General features: G+C 39.3%; 1 protein-coding gene across 16 annotated transcripts in view; it reads left to right on the top strand.

Annotated features, from left to right (window-relative positions):
- Positions 1-25,379, top strand: part of SUGCT (succinyl-CoA:glutarate-CoA transferase) — an 840,768-nt gene that overhangs the window by 346,057 nt on the left and 469,332 nt on the right. For all 16 annotated transcript variants that reach the window (XM_059397231.1, XM_059397230.1, XM_059397222.1 and 13 more), the window contains exon 11: positions 3,524-3,621. In XM_059397231.1, coding sequence (XP_059253214.1) covers positions 3,524-3,621 — 98 coding nt within the window. The remainder of the gene's footprint in view (positions 1-3,523; positions 3,622-25,379) is intronic.

The following is a 25,379-nucleotide window of genomic DNA, read 5'->3' as shown; positions in this document are numbered from 1 at the left end:
TAGAATGTATGGACATCTAAGAGGATGCTGAAAAGTAAGTAGTGGTAGGTAAACCAGGGAAGAACACCAGAATTTAAAGTACCTCTGAAAAAAAAATAAAGTACCTCTAGTGCTCCTGAGGGGCTTAGTCGGTTAAGCGTCTGTCTTCAGCTCAGGTCATGATCCCAGGGCCCCGGCATTAAGCCCTGCATCAGACTCCCTGCTCAGCTTCTCCCTCTCCCTCTGTGCTCTCCCTTCCTCTCTCTCTCTCAAATAAATAAATATTATCTTAAAAAACAAAACAAAACAAAACTGTCAAACCAGAATTAAGTTTACCAGCTTTCTCTACAGTGATTTCCTTTCGTGGATACAGTGGAGCCAAAAACATGGAAATGGGCACTAGGAAACAGAGCTGAGTCCTTTGTTCCTGGAGTGAAGAGCACGAAAGTGAGCTCTAATAGCGGAGAGAGTGTGGAAATCCTGCATCTGCCCCTCAAAAAGAGGGAGGAATCTTTGTGGCTTTTTCCTCTGTCCTCCCACTGCTTGGCCTCCACCCTGGAAGTGTGCAGGGAAGTAGGCTAACTATAGGGGAGCCCCAGGGAACTGGAGGGAGTCTGCCGAGGGGGATGAGCTTTGGAAAGTGAGCTTTGAAGGTGTTTGTGAACTTGGGCTCTCAGCCCTGAGCTGCATGTACACTGATCTGATCTTAACCATCCCACCAAAGAAGTTGCAAACCAAGTTAACACACAGAATACTGCTCAGGAGGCAGCCTGAACATTAAGTGGGACACACGCAGGACGGACTCAAACAGCATCGCAGGGGCTTTGAGAACTGAACTAACACAAGAACCAAAGCACACAGAAGGCAGGTTGGGGCTTGGGGCCTGGACCTAACCAGATCAGTTGCTTGCTAAAAACAATAACAATAAAATGTTGCTGTAGGATTTAAACAAGACCCAGAGGCCCATAATATACTATTTAAAACATCCAGGATACAATCCAAAATTACTCAGCATATGAAGAACCAGAGCTTGCATGAGAAAAGACAGTCAATAAATGCCAATGCCAAGAGGACACAGATGTTGGAATTAACTTACAAAGACTTTAAAACAGCTATTATAAAAATGCTCCAACAGGCATCACAGACACTGTTGAAATAAATGGGAAAGGAGAAATGTCCAGCAGAGAAAAAGAAGGTAGGAAGAAGAACCAGCTAGAAACTGGAGAACCGAACAATATGACCACCAAATAAAAAAAAGAAACCCCTCACCAGATGAGCCCAGTAACACAACGGAACTAAGCCAAGGAACTTAGAATAGGTAAATAGAAATTATTCAATCTGGAACAACAGAGAGAAAGAGAAAAAAAGATGGTCCCCTCCCCCAAGAAATGGAAGAAAGAAAGAACAGATTTTCAGGAGCCTTCAGGTTGGTAACGAAAAGTCTAACACTGATATCATTGTAATCCCAGGAGGAGCCCCTCATTGTAATCCCAGGATGAAGAATACATGCTGAGGAAATATTTGAAGACATAGTTGCTGAAAACTTCCCAAACTTGGTGAAAGATAAAAACCTACAGATTTCACAATTTCAGCAAACCCCAAATAAGATAAACCCAAGTAAATCCATGCCTAAACATACCCAAGTCTTCCCACTGAAAATGAAGGACCAAGGAAAAGGTTTTGAAAGCACCTGGAGGAAAGTAATAGGTTACCTGTGGGGAAACACAGCCTCAGCTGACTGCAGACTTTTTGTCAGAAACTGGGAGCCCAGAGCCACCTGGCACCAAACGGTCCACCCAGAACTCTACGTCTAGTAGAAACGTTCATAGGAAATGAAGTTTCATTAAAGACATTCTTCCTCTCCTTCCTTTCCTCCCTCTTTCCCGTCCTTCCTCAATAAGCCCACACTTCATTATTTCTTTGGGGGGAAATAGTACCTCGTTGGACTACATCACATGTATTTGCTGCTCAGTATGTCAGGCACTTTCGCTGACATTGCTTCATTCGCCCAGGCGATGCTTCCTCAAGCTCGTAAGGGCTGGTTGTGATCACAGCACTGGAAGCAGTCTCTCTAGAAACACTGTGAAAGGCAGCATGGCTAAGGACAGAACCATAATTACCTTGACTCACTGTTTCATACCAACTTGCTCAGAGAAAAGAGGTCCGATGAGTCAAATTCAGAGAACAGCATCCGAGGGCATCCTGGTTACCACTGAGTACAATGACTGAGCAGCTTTTTATGCAGCTTACACTATTTCTGGGTGAGGCCAGATTTCCAGGTTTAACCTGTGATTTGGGGAAGGCACTTGCTTCTTCCGGAAATGACTTATTCACTCCTAGAGAGGGGAGGGCGGGTTTCCATACCCGTACAAGCCTGGTGGCTGCTTCTGAAGTCATGAAATCAGCTGGGGTGACACGGAGGTTTTTAGGAAAGCCGCTCTATGTGGTGTTGCTTTTTAAAATCTGGGGGAGTAATGTTGTCTTTATTATTCCTCAAGGAAATGAGGAAGTGAAGCCCGCAAAAGAGAAAGGACAGAGTGGAGATGCTCTCTTTACTCCAGGGAAACTTCTTCACTTCTCTGTCCTTTGTGAGATGATTAATGGATTGGTTGTATTTAAACTATGGGAAACAAATGAAACCATTACATGTTTATATTTCAAGCAAATACATTACTCAAGGTAGCGAAGCTTTCTGTTGGCCCCATGGCCTGCCCCGAGCCCATAAATGCTCCTTCTGACTTTCCAACACAACTGCCAAACACTGCCTCCACACATTCTTTATAAAAACTTCTTTTCCATCCCAAATCCACTTGGTACTTTCATTATGGTCTCGTTAAAATTGCAAGATGTCCAAAGGGACTTGCAAGATAGATTTTCCCTTTATTGAGGAGGAGCAAAAGAGGAAGTATATAAAAGCATTTCTATTTGTTATCCCTTCAGGGAGACATAGTAAAGAAAAATAGTGACACTTCTATAGGAAGAATATCTTTTAATTTGACATTGTTTTAATGGCGAACATTTGGGGCAAATGTATGTGCTTTTCCTTTATTTTAGCACCTTGTACAACATCCTGGATAGGGCTTCTGGGACGAATAATATTATTTTATTTACGTGTGGAACAAATAAGTGGACGTACCTACAAGATTTATGTTGATTCTGGGCTTCACGTAAGTGCGGATATGTAGTTACGATATTGGCTCTCGGAACTAGGTCAGTTCTATCAGGTTTTGTCTCTCTGTACCTACTCTCTCTAGACAAGACTTATTGTGAGGATCTGATAACTTTTTTTCTGTGCTCCCATCTGTAGGCACATACCTAAATGTAGCCCAAACTTCTCATAAATGACAAAGTTAGTCCCAGCATCTCCTGCCCTGCTTGCATGATCCTTCCATCTCTGTTCCTTTGTTGCTCTATTTGCCTTTGTCTGGAAGTGTAAAGGTCAGCAAGGAAGGATCCCGGGGAGCATGTTGGTAAGCCTGGAACACTCACAGGCAGGTACATGAAAAATTGTGAATTATGCATTAAAATTATTTTTCCTTTTTAGATCTTGAATTTGCCCGAACTAATTGATGACTCCAAGTATAAAACTAACCACCTTCGTGTACAGAATAGAAAAGAGCTTATCAAAATACTGTCTGCACGGTAAGCTTGGATCTACTCTTGGTACATTTAAGAATAAATATGTCCTTAGCATTTGCCTGGTTTGTGTCTGTGTGCGTATTTATGTGTATGTTCTTTTTTGCCTTTTTTAGATTAATTTGTAATTCTCTTCCATTTCGCAGAACGGGTTAGTGGAAAGATATTTCAAAGCTATGTTTTCTGTTCTTTATTTGAAAGTACTTTACGTGTCTTAATGAGTACTGACTCGTAAGAATGATACCGATAAGAAAATCACAATGGCTTGAAATAGATCTCTTCTCTATAGCATGTGTGTTTGGGTTTAGTCTATTGTAAATACTAATAACAACAATACTAATAAAAATAATTTAACTTTTTTTTTTAACCTTTAAATGCTCTACATAGACTATCCCATTTAACCCTTACAGTTATCCTGTGAGGTAAATTCTATTCCCATTTTACAGATGAAGAAACGGAGACAAAGAAAGGTTAAGTCGAAAGTTCTCTTGGGAAGTTTGTCATGATGATGTTTTGAAAATGCCAGATTGAGTTATGGGTCACAAGGGATTAATATTAATCAGATTTTTTTGATTTCCAGATTATTCCGTACATGACATGTTATGCTTTTGTTAAAACCTGCATCAAATCTTTCAACTTTCTCTCAGAAAAAGGTGCTAATTATTTTAATATTATTTTATTTCATTTTATTTTTGTTTCAGTCTTTCAAAATTCATTGTGATTTTTAATATGTCCTTTTTTTTTTCATTTTATTTTACTTCTTTTCAGTGTTCCAGAATTCATTGTTTATGCACCACACCCAGTGCTCCATGTAATACGTGCCCTCCTTAATACCCACCACCAGGCTCACCCAACCCCCACCTCCCTCCCCTCCAAAACCCTCAGTTTGTTTCTCAGAGTCCACAGTTTCTCATGGCTTGTCTCCCCCTCTGATTTCCCCCAACTCATTTATCCTCTCTATCTCCCAAAGTCCTCCATGTTATTCCTTATGCTACACAAGTAAGTGAAACCATATGATAACTGACTTTCTCTGCTTGACTTATTTCCTTCAGCATAATCTCCTCCATTCCCGTCCATGTTGATATAAGAGTTGGATATTCATTCTTTCTGATGGAGGCATAATACTCCATTGTATATATATGGACCATGTCTTCTTTATCCATTCATCCGTTGAAGGGCATCTTGGTTCTTTCCACAGTTTGGTGACTGTGGCCATTGCCACATTGTGAACTTTGGGGTACAGATGGCCGTCTTTTTCACTACATCTGTATCTTTGGGGTGAATACCCAGTAGTGCCATCGCAGGGTCATAGGGAAGCTCTATTTTTAATTTCTTAAGGAATCTCCACACTGTTTTCCAAAGTGGCTGCACCAACTTGCATTCCCACCAACAGTATAAGAGGGTTCCCCTTGATCCACAACCTCTTCACCACATGTGGTTTACTGTCTTGTTAACTGGCCATTCTAACTGGTGTAAGGTGGTATCTCAATATGGTTTTGATTTGAATCTCCCTGATGGCTAATGATGATGAACATTTTTTCATGTGTCTGTTAGCCATTTGTATATCTTCTTTGGAGAAGTGTCTGTTCATGTCTTCTGCCCATTTTTTGATGTGATTATTTGTTTTGTGCGTGTTGAGTTTGAGGAGTTCTTTATAGATCTTAGGTATCAGCCCTTTGTCTGTGGTGTCGTTTGCAAATATCTTCTCCCATTCCATGGGTTGCCTCTTTGTCTTGTTGACTGTTTCCTTTGCTGTGCAGAAGCTTTTGATCTTGATGATGTCCCAAAAGTTCATTTTCACTTTTGTTTCCTTTGCCTTTGGAGACATATCTTGAAAGAAGTTGCTGTGGCCGATATCAAAGAGGTTACTGCCTATGTTCTCCTCTGGGATTTTGATAGATTCCTGCCTCACATTGAGGTCTTTTATCTATTTCGAGTTTATCTTTGTGTATGGTGTAAGAGAATGGTCGAGTTTCATTCTTCTATGCATAGCTGTCCAACTTTCCCAGCACCATTTATTGAAGTTATTTTTTCCACTGTATATTTTTTCCTGCTTTGTTGAAGATTATTTGACCATAGAGTTGCGGGTCCATATCTGAGCTCTCTACTCTGTTCCACTGGTCTATGTGTCTGTTTTTGTGCTAGTACCATGCTGTCTTGGTAATCACAGCTTTATAGTAAAGCTTGAAGTCAGGTCCCTTCAACTGATGCAGAAAAAGCATTTGACAAGATACGGCATCCATTTCTGATTAAAACAATTCAAAGTATAGGGATAGAGGGAACATTCCTCAACTTCATAAAATCTATCTATGAGAAACCCACAGTGAGTATCATCCTCAATGGGGAAAAGCTGACAGCCTTCCCTTTGAGATCAGGAACACGACAAGGATGCCCACTCTCACCACTCTTGTTCAACTTAGTATTAGAAGTCCTAGCAACAGCAATCAGACAACAAAAAGAAATAAAATGTATTCAAATTGGCAAAGAAGAAGTCAAACTCTCTCTCTTCACAGATGACATGATACTTTCTATGGAAAACCCAAGACTCCACTGCCAAACTACTAGAACTCATATAGCAATTCAGTAATGTGGCAGGATACAAAATCAATGTACAGAAATCAGTTGCTTTCTTACACACTAACAATGAAAATATAGAAAGGGAAATTAGAGAATTGATTCCATTTACTATAGCACCAAGAACCGTAAGATACCTGGGAATAAACCTAACCAAAGAGTCAAGGATCTGTATTCGAGGAACTACAGAACACTCATGAAAGAAATTGAAGAAGACAAAAAAGATAGAAGACCATGCCATGCTCATGGATCGAAATAATAAACATTGTTAAAATGTCTATACTGCCCAGAGCCATCTATACTTTCAGTGCCATTCCGATCAAAATTCCACAGGCATTTTTCAAAGGGCTGGAAGCAAACAATCCTAAAATTTGTATGAAGCCAGAAGAGACCCTGAATTGCTAAGGAAATGTTGAAAAAGAAAAAAAAAGGTGCTAATTCTAATCTTTCCTACCTGCTTCACTTTTGTGTATGTCTAAACTTCTCCGTATAGAGTAGGCATTGCTTTTTTTTTTTTTTTGCAGATCTAAATGCCCACATGAGCTGTTCTTCAGTGTGGAACATTTTCCCCCTTCATCATGCCCATAAATGAAGTACTTTTGTTCCAATATCTGGTCTTGTCTTTTGAAAGAGCCCTTGTCTTTCTCCGTAGTGTGTTTCAAAGTTCTGAGACAATAAAATTCTGCTACTATAATTTTATTTCTGTCCGCCTGGGATTGGGGCATCTCTGGGTGAATCAACAACGTTCCTTACCTATTTACCCTTCCCTGGACTGCTTGCATCTCTTCCTTATGCCCCAGACTCTTTGATCAATGGGGGCTCTGTGTGGGGCTGATGCTTGGAGAACATGGCATGGGGCTCCCCTGTCTTGGTCGTTGGTGAAGTATCAGTCTGATTCCCCCACAGAGCCTAAGAGCCCTCGATCATTAACCTTTCCCCACATGAGAATTGGCCATTTATTTCTGCTTCTTGCCTCTTTGCCTCTCCAGCAGTTTTTAATCCATTTAATTCACTGATAGGACTTTTTCCTTTCACACCATGGTTACCCAGTTTCAATAATAGGCATTTGTGAGAGCCTTATCAAAAGCTCTTTGATAGTCTAAATAAATCACATCCATGCTGTGAGAAGAGTGGACCCAAGAAAAATCCGAAACCTTGGCAGATACAAGTGTCATCTTGTTCTTTAGATGCTGGCCCTTTTATAACTTCAGGAACCACAAAGTTAAGTTTTTGGTGTCCGAGGCCCTCAAACATTTATTCCTGGCTAGCTTCTGTCCTAGAATTCCGCTGTGGAGAGACTTCTAGTGGCATCTGTAACACATTAACTTCTATTTTCTCTCTTTGGGGTGAATAAAGTAATTTGTTGCCTTTTTCTTTCTCCTGTTCTAGACATAGGAGTGGAAATTTCATCATTTTGGAACCCTTCAGGTTCTTATGTCTTAATTAGGATGTAACAAGGAATAAGGAATCGAATCCCATGGTAGAGACGAGGGGTAGCCTGAAGAGAGGAAACTTAGAGGGGAAGTCATACTGCCCTGGGTCCTGCTGTTCAAACGCAGACCACAGGGAGCCTGTGCGTGTTGTTGGTTTTTGGTGCTCTCCTGGGGTCTGCAGTTCTTCCCTCTCTGCCAGCTCAAGTCTCTTCTGCCTGGAGGATCCAACAGTGATGAGCAGGGGAGATTAGGATGCGATTTGTTCCCATCTACAACCCTGTCCTTCGTTTTCCTGAGCAAATGTCACTGGATTCATCAGTACCTTTCAGTGCTCGGCATTTAGAAATCAGAAGCCTCTGTGAAAGTGCAAATGTGTATCGTTTCACGAGATGATTCCATGTTTTCTATGGAATATTCAAAATGTTTAGTGGCTTTTGATTATCGGATTAAATCTGGTCTTTTTAGTCTGACATCATGGTCTTCCACAGCCTGACATGATCTTTTCTTTCCACCTTTTTCTCAGCCTAAAGTCCCTGCTAGGGCCGCACTCCCATTCTATGTCTTTTGTTCTCTATCTGGCATGCTTCCCAGACTTCTTATTATCCTGAACACAGTTGTGCCTCTGGGTCTGTCCTATAGTTTCAGGAAACCATCCTCAGATGTCTCTATTTGGGGTCCCGGCCAGAAGACAACACTTTCAGAAAAGAAGTCCTCCTTGCCCGCTGACTCAGCACCAGCCTACCCTTTATCCAACCCACACAGGATCTGCTTTACCTTCTGCGGGTGGTCTGTTCCACGTGTGTGGAACACACTGTTCCTTTCACTGGACAGCTGTCTCAAGACCTGTGAATCACAGGTACACTGAGGTCCAGCTGCAGAAAGAAGGCAGGCAGAAAGAAAGGGGAAGAACCAGCATTTATTAGATGCCTTGACTTACCAGAGGAGCATTGTTATTTCCGCTTTACTGATGAATATTCTGTAGTGTAGGGAGGTTAGTTTCAAGGTTCCATATGTAGTGAATAGTTAGAATTCAAAAGGCTACTTTTTTTCCCCCCATAGGTCCTATCGCCTCCCTAAAGTGCTACCTGAAATGTTACTCTGTCTTTATTTATTTCCTCAATAACTATTTACTGAGCACTGGGAATAGAAAAATAAATGAGACAAACTAAGCTGGTGACAAATAATGCAGGGAAGGAAAATGAGAAGTGGCAAAAGTTGGTTGTGAGACTGGCTGTTCCATTTAAGCTGGTCAGGGAGGGCCTCTCTGATAAAGTGACATTTGAGCAGAGTCTGGAAGGAGGTGAGGGAAAGGGCCTGCAGATAACTGGGAGAAGCTTTTTAGGCAGCAGGTGTGTGGGTGGGAGTTTAAGGAGTAGCAAGGAGGACAATGAGCCTGGAGCTCAGTGATTCAAAGGAAGAGTGGGGGGAGGTGGGACGAGAGAGAGAGACAGAGAGAGAGAGAGAGAGAGAGAGAGAGTTGGGTCCAGGGAAAGGGAGTGGATGGCAGAGGGGTTAAGGAGGGGATTGGTGGGGCAGGTAAGAAGGTCTAGGGAGAGAGAGGGGAGGTGACCAGGAAATCACGTTATAAAAGTTATGATAGACTTTATAGTAAAGTAGTTTCTTAAACTTGTGAAATAAAGGAATTATTTTCATCATAAGGTGAGTTTGTTTCTCAGCAACCACTATTTTCTATTTAGCCTGAAGACTTTTTTTTTTTTAAGATTATTTATTTATTTGACAGAGAGAAATCACAAGTAGTCAGAGAGGCAGGCAGAGAGAGAGAGAGGGAAGCAGGCTCTCCGCTGAGCAGAGAGCCCGATGCAGGACTCGATCCCAGGACCCCGAGATCATGACCTGAGCCGAAGGCCGCGGCTTAACCCACTGAGCCACCCAGGCGCCCCCCCCCCCTTTAAAAAAAAAAAAAGATTTTATTTATTTGAGAGAGAGAGAGAGCACAGAGGGAAAGGGGCATGAAGGCTCCCTGCAGAGCAGAGAGCCCAATGCGGGGCTTGATCCCAGGACCCTGAGATCATGACTTGAGCCAAAGGCAGATGCTTAACCGACTGAGCCACCCAGGTGCCCATGAAGACACATTTTTTCCAGTTTTATTGAGACACCCTTGATATACGACATTGTATAATTTAACATGTACAACATAATGATTTGATATTTGTATATATTGCAAAATGGTCATCACCATCACTTAATATCCATCACCTCACATAGTTACACATTTGTTTTTCTTGTGATGAGAAGTTTTAAAATGTACTCTCTTAGCAACTTTCAAATATACAGCACTGTTAACTACAGTCAGCTTGGTGTTCTCCTATGAAATCTATAAACTTTGTTGGATAACCTACCAGAAATGTCAGTCACTTCCCTCACTTTTCTGTTATTCTTGCTAAGTGTGGTCTGATGCTCCACTCTGAGAGCCGCCAGGCTCACTCAGGAAGGCAGCCGCATGTTTTTGTCATCAGCTTAGTTGTCCGCAGCCAGCACACACATAGTTCCCCTCAGGTGCTCTCAGGTGTTACTATTCCCCAACAGTGGCCGTGAACAAGTTTTTTTTTTTTTAATTTAAAGGTGAAGACTTTTCCCATGAGCTTGCCATTTTATCCAGGGTGTTGCAGAAAGTCTGTTTACCCAGCTGCGAAGGCTGAAAACTATGCAAAGCTGAAGCATGTTAAAAGTCCCCAGCTAGAACACCAAAGAGATAGAATAGAGACTAATCCAGGGCCCATTAAAAGAAGCCCCTTCTTTGCAGTGCCAAGGAGCAGCGTCTCCTAAGCCTGTGCTACTCACGCCCTGGATCACAGTTTTGCAGACGTAAGGACCTCAAGGGAGAGATTGAAAATCTGGTGTGCGTTGAAACCAAGAAGAGAAGGATAAAGATATAGTGTTGGGAGTTGGGGAAAAATAATAGGAAGACATGGAATGAGGAGGAAGGAAGTGAGAAATGATGGAGAAAATAGACATACAATTCATTTTCTTTCTCTCTCTTCCTTTCTTCCCCATTACTGGCCACTGACCATGTGCACTTGTCCTGCAGCTATAGGGATGGAGGGAGAGATCTGGGCTCTTGAGGAGTTCATGATCTAATTAGGAAAATAAACAAGTAAAGCAGTGGTTTAAGTAGTGCGTGCTAAGTGCCACGGTAAACATATAGGGTGCCGAGAGCACAGAGAAGGGGCAGCTACCTCAATGTAGGCAAGTCAAGGAAGGCTTCCTGGAGGTGGTACCACCTCAGATGAGTCTTAAAGGACAAAGAGAAGTAGGTGGAGGAAAAAAGATACCACAAAGGAGGAAATGGACAGAGTGTAATTTCCTCGGGAGAAAACACAGTAAGTCATATATAAATGACATATAAAATAAAGCAGCTTAGAAAGAAACTGATGACAACTTTTAGATTGCTTTTTGAAAAATGCTACATGTGTTCAGCAAGTGAATGCCAATTATTAAAAAGTTGGTTACAGTAAGAGGATATAAGTAAAAATTAACAGTGTAAGATAAATTTTCCTTTTAAAATGCTGTGGCAGTTACTTAGGTGAAATAGTATTTTTGATTTTGAATGATCTGATTTTTCTTAAGATTCTGGTATGTAATTGAATATTTACTTATTTTCAGAGTTTACAGTATGAAAATGCTGTGAAATTAAGTGCTGTAGTTCAGGGTCCTCTAAACAGAAGTGCTAAACAAATATTTGTTGAACTCAAAGTTTATTAATGAGCCGCATCTTAACTAATCACTTCCAAAACTTGGTGTCAAATTATTTTTAATTGGCTTGTTCAGAATATTGGAGAGCTGGACCTGGAGCCTTTTTTTTTGCTGTTGAGAGAAGGAAGGACTGTAATGTCAGCGGTGCCTAAAGATAATGTTAATTTTTTTTGTTAAAGATTTTATTTATTTATTTGACAGATCACAAGCAGGCAGAGAGGCAGGCGGAGAGAGAGGAGGAAGTAGGCTCCCTGCTGAGCAGAGAACCTAATGTGGGGCTTGATCCCAGAACCTTGGGATAATGATACAAGCCAAAGGCAGAGGCTTTAAACCACTGAGCCACCCAGGCCCTCCCCCTTTTTTTTTTTTAAAGATTTATTTATTCATTTTAGAGAGGTGAGGCAGAGGGACAGAGGGAGAAGGAGAGAGAGAGAGTCTCAAGCCAGCTCCACACTGAGCGGTCAACCCCACGACCTTGAGATCACGACCTAAGCCGAAACCAAGAATTGGATTGCGTCATGCCGGTGCCCCAAACTATTTACCTTGCCACATGTAATCACCTGCCACCTTGCTGCACCTCATAATGTGGCCTGGTGTTTTAACCCTCTGTGTCTTCCCATCTGCTCATTGCTTTTCACTAAAGGATATAATTTCTTTGTCTCCCTGGCTGCTACCTTCAAAATGAGCTCACAGTATGGGCGCCTGGGTGGCTCAGTGGGTTAAAGCCTCTGCCTTTGGCTCAGGTCATGATCTCAGGGTCCTGAGATCAAGCCCCACATCGGGCTCTCTGCTCAGCAGGGAACCTGCTTCCCCCCTCTTTCTGCCTGCTGCTCTGCCTGCTTGTGATCTCTCCCTCTGTCTGTAAAATAAATAAACAAAATCTTTAAAAAAATGAGCTCAAAATTCAGAGCTTTTCCTGCCTCACTTGTCTGTTGTAAGCAGCCCCTCTCACACCGCTGCGTCCAAGCATCTTTGTCCTTAACTATCATCTGTTGTCCTCCTTGACAAGGTGGTCAATTTCTAAATCTCTTAGATAATCTTGAAATTTCTTAATTTCTTATTTAAAGACTGTGTTTTTAGAGCCAGTTTAGGTTCACAGCACTAATGAGAGGAAGGTACAGAGCGTTTCCATGTGACCCCCGCCCCCATCTGCCCCCACCAGAGAGGGACATCTGTTGCAATTGATGAATCTACACTGACACACCATAAGAGACGATACCTTTTCTGATTTTTTCATTTTTATTTCTAATGTCTCTTTGGGTTTCCAGCACTCAGAAAAGAAATGTTTTTGGGGCGCCTGGGTGACTCAGTCATTAAGCCTCTGCCTTCAGCTCAGGTCGTGATCCCAGGGTCCTTGGATCGAGCCCCGCATTGGGCTCTCTGCTTAGTGGGAAGCCTGCTTCCCCCTCTTCCACTCCCCCTGCTTGTGTTCTCTCTCTCTCTGTCTCTTTGTCAACTCAATAAAAAAAAAAAAAAAAAAAAAAAAAGAAATGTTCTTTTAGTTAGTGAATTGGAGTCCGTGAAGGACTGAATGTGAGGCAGGAGCCTTCCACTGACTAACTCTGTGGCCTTGAGCTTGTGCCCTGATTCCTCTGAGCCTCAGGTCCTCATGTGTATACGATGTGCATAACAATTCCTGCGTCATCCTGAGAATTAAAATCCAGAACGCACATGAAAGCGACTTCACAACACTCAGCACACAGCAGAGCTCATTCTATTTTAGGGAAATCTCAATCCCTCAACATCCTAAATTACAGTTCTCCAATTTTTTTTTTTACCGCCAAATTTCTCCTGTATCTTTTTTCATAAAAAGGATTGAATCCCCTAGTTTTGAGAAATTTTTCTCTCCCTAGCTGTAAAGAGTTCGTGAGTTCCACAGTTTTTATTTAGTAAAGTTCTGTGGAACTGCCAGTCAAATCCTGGTTAGAATGATATAATGAGTATTATTGTATTAATTTATTCCAGCAACAGGAAAGCATGATATTGTGTAGTTGGCCTGTGTGGCCTTATTGTAGCTAAATAAATGATTTTGAAATATTAAAAATAGCTCACAAGACTTGGGATACATTTAACTTTGTACAGCATTCTTAATAAATGCTATTAATACTGCTTTGTTTTTTTAAGCCAAAAGTGGACCTTAATGCCTCATAGCCTATTCCCTTTCAAGAGACACTTGTTTCTCAGTGTGGGCAATGAATTTGGAACTTGTGAACACTCCACTTAAATTATTCCTTGCATTTGTGGCTGTACCCTCATAAAGAATGAAACATTTTGTGTTCCTTAGTTGCTATGCAGTGTTAATAGCCTGTATGAAAAGCTTCAGCCAGGGCCTTTGAACTGGGAAGTAAAATATACCCATGGGTTTCCCTGTGTCATTTTTACAGTTAAGTTTTACAAAGTTTTAGTGGATATTTTTGATCTTCCTGAAAGCTGTTGAATTTAATTTTCTGCTAAACCATATCTGAATTTTCTTAATTTTTATTCTTACTAAAAAATGAAGCTATAGTTGACCCTTGAGCATAATGGGTTTGAATTGCACAGGTTTGCATGCATTTTTTTCTGGTAAATATAGGACAGGAATGTAAATGTACTTTCTCTTTCTTATGATTTTCCTAATAACGTTTTATCTAGCTTACTTTCTTGTAAGAATGCAGTATCTAACACATTGTAACATACAGAATATGTATTAATTGACTGTTCATCTTATCAGTGAGGCTTTTGGTCTACTGTAGGCTGTTAGTGGTTAAATTTAGGGAAGTCAAGGGGCACCTGGGTGGCTCAGTGGGTTAAGCCTCTGCCTTCGGCTCAGGTCATGATCTCAGGATTCTGGGGTCAAGCCCCATATCAGGCTCTCTGCTCAGCAGGGAGCCTGCTTCCCCCTCTTTCTCTGTCTACCTGTGATCTCTCTCTCTCTCTCTGTCAAATAAATAAATTAATTAAATATTTTTTAAAAAATTAGGGAAGTCAAAAGTTACACACAAATTTTCAGCGGTGTAAGGGATTGGTGCCCCTAACCTCTGTGCTGTTCATTCATTTGTTTGTTTGTTTATTTATTTATTTATTTAAGATTGAGAAAGAGAGAGTAAAGGGCAAAGGAAGAGAGCCAAAGAGTGAGTCTCCCCACCTGAGCAGAGAGCCCGATGCAGAGCTTGATCCCAGGGTCCTGGGATCATGACCTGAGGTGAAGGCCGATGCTTAACCCACTGAGCCCCCCAGGTGCCCCTAGCCTGTGTGCTGTTTAAGGGTCAACTCTACTGTATATTTAATTTCCAGCAGATATGATTAACTCCTTCCTCTTCCCGGCTTTTTAAATCCCTATTTTAGTGCTTCTCTTGTCTTCCTTTCCTGGCTCTAGTTTCCTAGCCTTATCCCATCTTTTATAGTTTGAATTGTTTTAACATGAATTTACAAATGGAAATTATGTATCACCTTCCTTTCCCTTATTTGCACAGAGGCTTCACTGAATAAGTCGTTTGCTTAGAGAACAAGGGAGGATTTTATCAGTGCCCACCTATGTGATAGAATTTAGAAGGACAGGAAAGGTCCTCTATTCCACGGAATATAACCCTCCCTTATACATAGTTTGCTGATTTCAGGGGTTGGGCAAGTATAGATTTTTTTTTTTAAGATTTATTTTAGTGAGGGGGGTGCTGAGGGAGAGGGAGAGAATCTCCAGGGGACTCCCCACTGAGCACTCTCATTCCTTAACGTAAGTAAGTTTTCTCAGACTTCCTCTTCAGAGAAATATGGAGAAAGCAGAGAAATCTTTAAAGCTCAGACTGCCCAAGGGAGGCAAAGAGCAGAGGGAAAGGTGGAGAGCGGTCACGGTCAGGGAGCCCCAGGGATCCCGCTCCCCCTGCTGATTCTTCTGCCAGGCCTGGGAGGCTGGGGCAGTCTCTTTTAACTCTGATTCATTCCTCCCCTCTCTAAACCTGGTAACCATCGACTCTCCTATGTCTGCATGTTTTTAATATATGTAGAGAAACTTATTGCTTGCTCCCTCTGACACTCTTTGGTTGGTCTAATATTCTCTTTCCCATAATGATCACACTTTAAAATCTTCCTGCTAGCCTCTCCCACCCCCGACCCCTCCCGCCCCACCCCCCTTTACTTCTATTAGTACCTTATGAGGCTGCATTGCATGTGATTTATGTATATCCTCAACCTACATGTTTAGTTTATTGCAACCTCCCTCCTGACCTCTTATAATGCTTTGAATCCCATTCTTGTAGGTTTATCTGGCATTCACTGTAGAGGGCTGTTTGGGATAAATGGATCTGATGTTTTGGTGATTTGTTTTTTTACGTACTCCATGGCAGCTCGGCCATTATCAGCTAATAGATGGTTCCTTGTAAAATGTCTATATTTTATGTGGTACATTTTCTGGATGTTAGTTCTTTGGAGATAGGTTTAAGTGGCTATGTGTTGTTACTATAAAATCAGCCTGGAGGGAAAAATAATGAAAGAAACACAGCCCTGGAATGTATCCTTTTGGCTTACAGGATGCAAGGGGAACTACTGCAACTCTAAACAAGCTTCTCGTGACCAGGGAGCTTTCCACCCTGTTAAGAGAATTCTTTGTGACTGAGAATCAAGTGATGTCTTTAAGTGAGTCAGGATGAAATGGAAGGTCATCTCCCTCCTCCCTGCTCCCCCATTTTTTTTTTTTTCTTTCCAGGAGGGCCATAAACCATTCCAGGCTGCCTTTTAGTAGAAAGAATTAGATGGTAGTGGTGGGATATTTATTTATATGTATGTGTTGGGGCAGCTGGGGGGGGGGGGGGGGGGCAATGGTGGTGGGAGGGAGTCCAGTAAGCGCCATTTCCCTGGATAAAATATTTAATATGCTCATTTCTCCATTGGAACTTAATGTATAGTTTTGGATTTATAGAATGTTAGAGTCCTAAACACTTGGGGAGCTGGATAGAGCTTCAGACACCGTTGGACTTAACCCTTCCTAAGAGTAAGAACTAGAATTTAACAGCATCATGGCTAGAGGCTCCGTGCAATCTGGTGGGAGACTCAAAGCTAACTCAGAAGGCCTTCCTTTTGGGAGGATGTAGGCACAGTTCTCCAGACTTTTCTGGCTGACCCTGTTTTGCTCTTGACTTTCGAACTGGACAGAGAATTTGGAGTTTGATTCCGTCTCTTGACACTCTGGTTTGCTCTTCAGACTGCAGACTTGTCCCTGCCCTGCCCGATTTCCTGCCTGCCTTCGGCGCAGACGCAGACAGAGTTCTGTTCGGCAACTCCTTTGCCCCTGCTTGCATTCTGTTCTTATCTCCTCTGAGCTTTGGAGCTCTAGCGTAGGCCTTCCTCTGGTCTTTGATCTTACGTTAACTGATGTTTCTAGTAAGGGCTGACTCCACCTCTCCCCTAGTGCTGACAGCTGACATCCCTGCTGAGTCTTGATTTCCACCAGCTGTCCTGCATCCCGGACCATTTCCCTGATGACCAGCTTCACCTGGACAGTCTACAGTAGTCCTGGCAAGCTGCTCACTGCTCCCCGATGTCAGACTAAACCTACCTTACTTCCAGTTGCACATGTTTTGGCCAATAACACACAGCTCTTTGGTGAGGCTTACATTGGAAATCTGATTATCAATGCCTTTTCCATAGTACTCACAGAATAGTGGCTTTTTCCTCTTTTCTCTGAGTATAAATGTTCTCTTAAGGATAATACTGTCCAGGAAAAGAAAATAAGTGTACATTCTGCACCCCACATTTACAAACACACATGCAGAGACACACGCAACTTTTAATCTCTGAATTTAAAAAATTTACATTTTCCGTTCTTAATGATTTTTCTTCCCTCTATTGTGAATTGTTTTTCTTTTTCTCATTTGCTAACTTTGGAAAGAAAAATCCAGACATTGGAATGTCTGAGTTTATTTAAGTCTCAGTACTCTGTTCAATTTAATGAAGGGAAAGAAAAAAGGGAAAATCAGAGTGCTGGCCTGGATCTTCATGGCCCCAGGGTTGACCCTCTCTGGTGGTCACTGATATGTACTATATCTGTGAAATAAGAGTAATTGATTGTTCCAAGCTATTTTTAAACACGTCAGGATTTAGAAATATACTCTAAAATATAGAAAGAACGAGTATAAAGTTAGAAATTGTGAGAAAAATAATTGTTTTTATATTAATTAACATGCTCTTTTCTAAAACAGATTAAAAAAGGGAAAAGAGGACGTATTTAGTATATTGAATGTCATATTGCATACCCAGCTAACAGAGAGCACGGTCATTTCTGATGTCTATGGAACATTTACATTTCTAGACCAGGTCACAGAGAAAAAAATCTTAGTAAGTTTCAACAAAGAAAAGTCAGCTACAATGAAATATTTTAAAAAGTAGTGATAAATTTAGAAATATAAGCATGGATAAACCTATAAAGCATAGTGTATAAATTAAAAATTTTTAAATGGGATTAAAATTTTAAAATCTTAGTTACCTATTGTGGTAGGCAAACCATCCTAAAACTTAACGCTTTAAAACGAGTCCACAAACTGTTTCTATAAAGGGCTAGATAGTAAATATTTTTGGCTTTGGGGACTAAATGATCTACACCACAGCTGCTTAACTCTATCAGTGCAGTGAGATAGTAACCATAGACAAGACTTCAGTGAACAAGCATGACTGTATTCCACTAAAGCTTTATTCATGGATACTGGAAGCTGAATTTCTTTCTTTCTTTCTTTCTTTCTTTCTTTCTTTTTTTTTTTTTTTTTAAGATTTTGTATTTATTTATTTGAGAGAGAGAGTATAAGAGAGAGAACATGAGGAGGGGCAGAGGGAAACAGAAATGGAGAAGCAGGGGCGCCTGGGTGGCTCAGTGGGTTAAAGGCCCTCTGCCTTCGGCTCATATCATGATCTCTGGGTTCTGAGATCGAGCTCCACATCAGGCTCTCTGCTCACAGGGAGCCTGCTTCCTCCTCTCTCTCTCTTTGCCTGCCTCTTTGCCTACTTGTGATCTCTGTCAAATAAGCAAATAAAATCTTTTAAAAAAAAAAAAAAAAGGAAAGGGAGAAGCAAGCTCCTTGCCGAGCAGGGAGCCCAATATGGGGTTTGATCCCAGACCCTGGGCTCATGACCTGAGATGAAGGCGGATGCTTAACTGACTGAGCCAGCCAGGTGCCCCAGAAGCTGAATTTCAAACAATTCTCATGTGTTAGGAGATATTCTTCTTTTTATTTCTAACAACCATTTAAAAATATTAAATCTAATGAGAACTCATAGGATTTACTCTATTAGTGTTCCTATATGTCATACATCAGTGTTAGCTATAGTCATCATGGTGTACATTATATCCCTAGTACTTACTGATCTCATGACTGGCAGTTTATATTTTCTGACCACCTTTCTCCATTTCCCCCTCCCCCATCCTCCACCTCTGGTGATCGCAAGTCTCATGTCTTTTTCATGACTTTGATATTTTTTTTTTAGATTCCACATATAAGTGAGATCACACAGTATTTATCTTTCTCTGTCAGACTTATTTCACTTAACATAATGCCTTCAAGGTCCATCCATGATGTTATGAATGGTAGGACTTCCTCATTTTTTATGGCTGAATAATATTTATTCACATATTCATGTGCATGGGGATAATAAATTTAATATTTAAATTATAATAACTAATCGTTATTATATTATATGTTATATAATTAATGACTAATATTAATAATTAGTGATATTAATTAATGATAATAAATAATATATGTTCATATTTATGTCATATAACACATTCACTGACATGTACAAAACAACTTCTTTATCCATTCACTCACTGATGGACACTTAGGTTGTTTTCACATCTTGGCTATTATAAATAATGCTGCTATGAACATGGGGTGTAGATATCTTTTTCTTTTTTTTTTTTTTTAGTTAAAGTTTTCATTTCCTTTGGATCTATTCCTACAAGTGGAATTGCTGGATCATATGTGGTAGTTCTATTTTTAATTTTTTGAGGGTTCTTCATACTGTTTTCCATTGTTACTGTATCAATTTACACTCCTACCAACAGTGCACAAGGTTCCCTTTTCTCTACATCTGTAACAGCATTGGTTATCTCTTGACTTTTTGATGACCATTTTAATGGGTGGGACATAATCTCATTGTGGTTTTAACTTGCATTTTCCTAATAACTAGTGGTGTTGCACAGCTTTTTATGTACCTGTTGATCTTTTGTATCTTTTCCTGGGGGTAATGTGTACTCAGGGCTTTCTTCCATTTTTTAATTGGGTTATTTTGTTGGGTGGCATGGTTCACTATTAAGTTGTATGAGTTCCTTTTATATTTTGGACATTAACCCCTAAACAGCGATATGGTTTACAAATATTTTTTCCCATTTTGTAGGTTGCATTTTCATTTTGTTGATGGTTTCTTTTGCTCTACAAAGACTTTTAGTTTAATGTAACCCTCCTTGTTTATTTTTTATTTTGTCCATTTGCTTGTGCTTTAGACGTGGTATCCAAAAAACCATTACCAAAACCCATATGACAGAACTTTATTCTTATGTTTTCTTCTAGGATTTTCATGATTTCAAGTCTTACGTTTAAATCTTTCATCCATTTTGAGTTAATTTTTGTGAGTAGTAGAGGATATGGGTCCATTTTTATTCTTTTATGTGTGAATATTTTATTATCCCAGTGCCATTTGTTGAAAAGATTGTCTTTTCTCCATTGAGTATTCCTGGTTCCTTTGTCAAATGTTAACTGACTGTATATGCTGGTTGGGTTTATATCTAGATTCTTGATTCTGTTGCATTGGCCTATTTGTTTTTATTTCAGTACATTATTGTTTTGATGACAATAGCTTTATAGTATAGCTTAAAATCATTAAGTGTGATACCTTCTGGTTTGTTCTTTTTCTCCTTTGGAGTTCTTAGGCTACTTGGAGTCTTTTGTGGTTTCATATATTTTCAGAGTGTTTTTTCTACTGCTGTAAAAGATGCCATAGGACTATTGATATGGGTTATACTGAATCTATAAATAAGTTTGGTAGTATTGACATTTTAACAATATTAATTCTTCCAATCCTTGAACATGGGATATCTTTCTGTTTATTTGTGTCTTTTTTACTGTCTTTAATCAATGTCTTGTTTTCAGAGTAGAGGTCCTTCAACACCATAGTTAAATTTATTCCTAAGTATTTTTTACTGGTTTTGATGCTATTATACATGGGATTTATTTATTTATTTTTCAGAAATTAGTTGTTTGTGTATAGAAACACTACTTATTTTTAGATGTTAATTTTGTGTGCTTCAACTTCACTGAATTCATTAATTAGACCTAGCAGGGTTTGGTTGAGCATTTAGGGTTTTCTGTATATATTATCATGTCAAAGTGTGAAGATTTTATTTCTTTCCCATTTCTGAAATTTTATTTATTTTTCTTGCCTGATTGACCTAGTTAGGATTTCTAGTATGATGTTGAATAAGAGTGGTGAGACTGGTCACCCTTGTTTTGTTCCTGATCTTAGAAAGGAAGCTTTTACATTTCATCATGGAGTATGATGTTAGCTATGAGCTTGTACTATTTGGTAGTTACCATGTAAATAACTCTTTGTTAAGAGTTTTTATCATGAATGGGTGTTGATTTTTTTCAAATGCTTTTTCTGCATCTAATGAGATGATCATATGATTATTTTCTTTCATTCTATCAATGTAATGTATCACATTGGTTGATTTGCATATATTGAACCATCCTTGCATCCCCGGGAAAAATCCCACTTGATCATGACATGTGATCCTTTTAGTGTGCTGATGACATCAGTTTGCTGATATTTTGTTGAGAATGTTTCCATCTATTTTTATCAGGGATATTGGTCTGTAGTTTTCTTTTACAGAAAAAAAGTTTTTTTTCTGGTTTTGGTATCAGGACAAAGCTGGTCTCATAAAATGACTTTGGGAGTGTTCCTCCTCTTTGATATTTTTCAATGAGTTTGAGAAGGATTGATGTTAATTCTTTAAATATTTGATAAAACATATTGTCCTGGACTTTTTTGTGTTGGGACATTTTTTGGTTACTGATTCAGTCTCTTTATTAATAATTTGCCTATTCAGATTTTATATTTCTTCCTGATTTAGTCTTGATAAGTTATATATTTCTCAGAATTTTCTCATCAAGATTGTCCAGTTTATTGGTATTCATAGTAGCCTCTTAAGGTCCTTTGAACTTTTGTGGTGTTAGTTGTAAAGTCTACTTTTGTTTTTTTAAAATTTTTTCAATTTATTTATTTTCAGAAAAACAGTATTCATTATTTTTTCACCACACCCAGTGCTCCATGCAATCCATGCCCTCTATAATACCCACCACCTGGTACCCCAACCTACCACCCCCCCGCCGCTTCAAACCCCTCAAATTGTTTTTCAGAGTCCATAGTCTCTCATGATTCACCTCCTCTTCCAATTTCCCCCAACTCCCTTCTCCTCTCTAACACCCCTTGTCCTCCATGATATTTGTTATGCTCTACAAATAAGTGAAACCATATGATAATTGACTCTCTCTCTGCTTGACTTATTTCACTCAGCATAATCTCTTCGAGTCCTGTCCATGTTGCTACAAAAGTTGGGTATTCGTCCTTTCTGATGGAGGCATAATACTCCATAGTGTATATGGACCACATCTTCCTTATCCATTCATCCATTGAAGGGCATCTTGGTTCTTTACATAGTTTGGCAACCGTGGCCATTGCTGCTGTAAACACTGGGGTACAGATGGTCCTTCTTTTCACGACATCTGTATCTTTCGGGTAAATACTTTTTCACTTATAATTTTGTTGGTTTGAGTTATTTCTCTTTTTTAAGTTGGTTATCTTAACTTAGGGTTTGTCAGTTTTGTTTATCTTTTCAAAGAACCAACTCTGAGTTTGGTTAATCATTTCTAACGCTTTTCACTTCTCTCTATCACTTATTTCTGCTTCAATTCTTATTATTTCCTTTCTTCTGCTTATGTTTGTCTCAATTTATTCTTCTTTTTCTAGTTCCTTAAGGCATATGATTAGGTTGTTTATTTGGGATCTTTCTTGCTTCCTATGTAGACCTTAATTCCTATGAATTTCCCTTTTATTATTGCTTTTGCTGCATCCCACAAGTTCTGATATATTGTGTTTACATATTGTTTCTCTCAAGAAACTTTGTTTCCACTTTAATTTTTTCATTGATCCAGTGGTTGTGCAGGAGAGTGTTGTTTAATTTCCATGTATTCATGAATTTCCAGTTTTTTTTTTTTTTTTTGGTCATTGATTTCTAGTTTAATGCCATTGTGGTCAGAGAAGATACTTGTTATAGTTTCAGTCTCCTTGCATTTGCTAAGACTTGTTTTTTTGGCCCAAGATATATCCTAATATAGAATATGTTCCATGTGCCTTTGAGAAGAAATGTATTCTGCTGTTGTATAGACTGTTCTCTATATATCTTTTGGGTCTGTTTGGTTTATAGTGTTATTCAAATCTACTGTTTCCTTATTGATTCTTTATCTGGATGATCTATCTGTTGTCAAAATTGATGTATTAAAGTGTCCAACTATTATTGTATTACTGTTTATTTCTCATTTTAGCTGTATTAGTTTTCACTTTCTATGTTCAAGTGCTCCAGTGTTGGGTGCACATATATTTACAACTGTTATGTTTTCTTCATGGATTGGGTCCCATTAACATAATATAATGACTCTGTTTGTCTCCTTTTCCCATTTTTAATTTAAAATCTATTTTGTCTGATATAAATATAGCTAACCCTGCTTTTTTTTTTTTTTTTTTTTTTTTGGTTACCATTTGCTTGAAATGTCTTTTGCCTTTGCTCTCAGTCCATGTGTGTCCTTAAGGCTAAACTGAGTTACTTGTAGACAGATCACTTGTTGGATCTTTTTTTTTTTAATCCATTTAGCCATTCTATGTCTTTTAATTAGAGAATTTAATCTGTTTACATTTAAAGTAGTTATTGATAAGTAAATAAGGACTTAAATTTTGTCTTTTGTTGATTAATTTCTGGTTGTTCCTGGAGATCTATTGTTTCTTGTTTCTTATCCTGCTGTCTTTGTCTGTATGTGTTTTGATGTTTTTGTATCAGTATGCTCTAAGTTCTTTATTGTGTTATTTTTTAAAATGACAACAGGATTTTCCTTTGTGGTTACCACAAGGCTTACATGAAATATCTTACTTCTTTTTTTTTTAATAATTTATTTACTTATTTGATAGAGAGAGAGAACACAAGCAGGTGTAGAGGTAGGCAGAGGGAGAGAGAAAAGCACAGAGCCTGACATGGGCTGGATCCCAGGACCCTGGGATAATGATCTGAACTGAAGGCAGACGCTTAACTGTCTGAGCCACCCAGATACCCCTAAAATGTCTTAATTTTTTAAAACTCTGTTTTAAACTGATGACAACCAACTTCAATAGAATTCATGAACTTTATACTTTTATTGCTCCTTCCTCTCACATTTTTGGCTATTGCTTTTAAAATTTACATGTTTTAAATACTGTGCAACTAATATTGTAATTATTTTTACTATGCTCATTTAAAAAATTTTCATATATGAATTGTAAGTGAATAATGCACTACTCAGCATATTGCAGAATCTAACTACGCATTTACTGTTATCAGTGAGATATAGCTACCTTTTATGTCTTTATGATGCTAATTATCATTCTTTTACTTCTACTCTAAGGACTCCCTTCAGTATTTCTTATAAGGCAGATCTGGTGATAATGAACTCCCTCAGCCTTTATTTGTTTGGGAAAGTCTTTATCCCTCCTTGTCTCTGAAGGACAGCTTTGACAGGTCTATACCTATATTCTTAGCTGACAGCTATTTTATTTCAGTATTTTAAATATGTCATCCGATTCTTGCCTGTCTTAAAAACTTTCTGTTAAGAAATTTGCTGATAGCCTTATGGGGATTCCCTTGTGTGTAACTTCTCTCTTTACTTTTGTTGCTCTTAAAATTCTTCCTTTACCTTTGACTTTTGACAACTTAATTATAATGTGTCTCAATGTAGTTCTATGTGTGATCAGTCAGTTTGGGGTCCTTTGGGGGTCATTGATCTGAATGTCCTTTTCTCAGGTTTGGGGCATTTTCAGCTATTTTTGCTCTAAATATACTTTCTGTCTCTTTTTCTTTTCTCCTTCTAGATTTCCCATAATGCCAATATCATCTCCTTCCATTGTGTCCTATAATTCCTGTAGGTTTTCTTCACTGATTTTCATTCTTTTTTCTTTTTGTGCCTCTGACTGGATAATTTCCAATGTCCTATCCTCCAGGTCACCAATTCTTTCTTATGCTGGTCGAGTTTCCTTTTGAAACTCTGTTGCATTCTTCAGTTAAGTTATTGTGTTTTTGAACTATGAGATTTCTGTTTGTTTAATTATTATTTTTTTGATGGCTGCTATTTTCTTGTCAGACTTATTTTGCTTATGCATTATTTTCCTAATTTCATTTAGTTGTCTGTGTGTTCTTATAGTTCACTAAACTGCTCTAAGAGGATTATTTTGAATTCATTGTCAGTTAAAATAGATCTCCATATTTTTAAAATCAGCTATTAAAGCTTTATTGCTTTCCTTTGCTGATGTCATATTTACCTGTTTTTGATCCTTGATTCCTTATGTTGGTATCTCTGCATTTGAGTAATCACGCTCTTCTTCCAGACTTAACAGGTTTGTTTTGGCAGAGACAGTTCTTTACCAGTCAGTTTGGGTTTCTGGGTATGTCTCCCAGGAATGTCCTTGGGCAGGTGGGGACTGTTTTGATTTATGGTTTATTTTTGGGCAAAGCACCTGTTTAAGCTGTGAGGATGGTGATGGGGTGCTGTGGTAATGCCTGAGGACAGTTGCATAGGACTGCTGGCTTGGTTCTCTGTCCAAGTGAGGCTTTTAAGATAGATGCATGTTTGCCTGGATTCTCTCTCAGGCTTACTGGATGGTAGGGACTGGGTGCTGTTTTCATTAGTAGTTGGAGCTATGGTTTAGCCTCCCTGCCCTGGCAAGGCAGCAGGATGGGACCTGGTGGGCCTGTATAGCTCATTACTTGGGGACACAAATCAGGCT

The sequence above is a fragment of the Mustela nigripes genome, chromosome 4 (assembly GCF_022355385.1).
Source record: "Mustela nigripes isolate SB6536 chromosome 4, MUSNIG.SB6536, whole genome shotgun sequence".
NCBI classification, from domain to species: domain Eukaryota; kingdom Metazoa; phylum Chordata; class Mammalia; order Carnivora; family Mustelidae; genus Mustela; species Mustela nigripes.
Note: the sequence above shows the minus strand (reverse complement) of the source record. Positions and strands in the feature narration are given on the sequence as shown.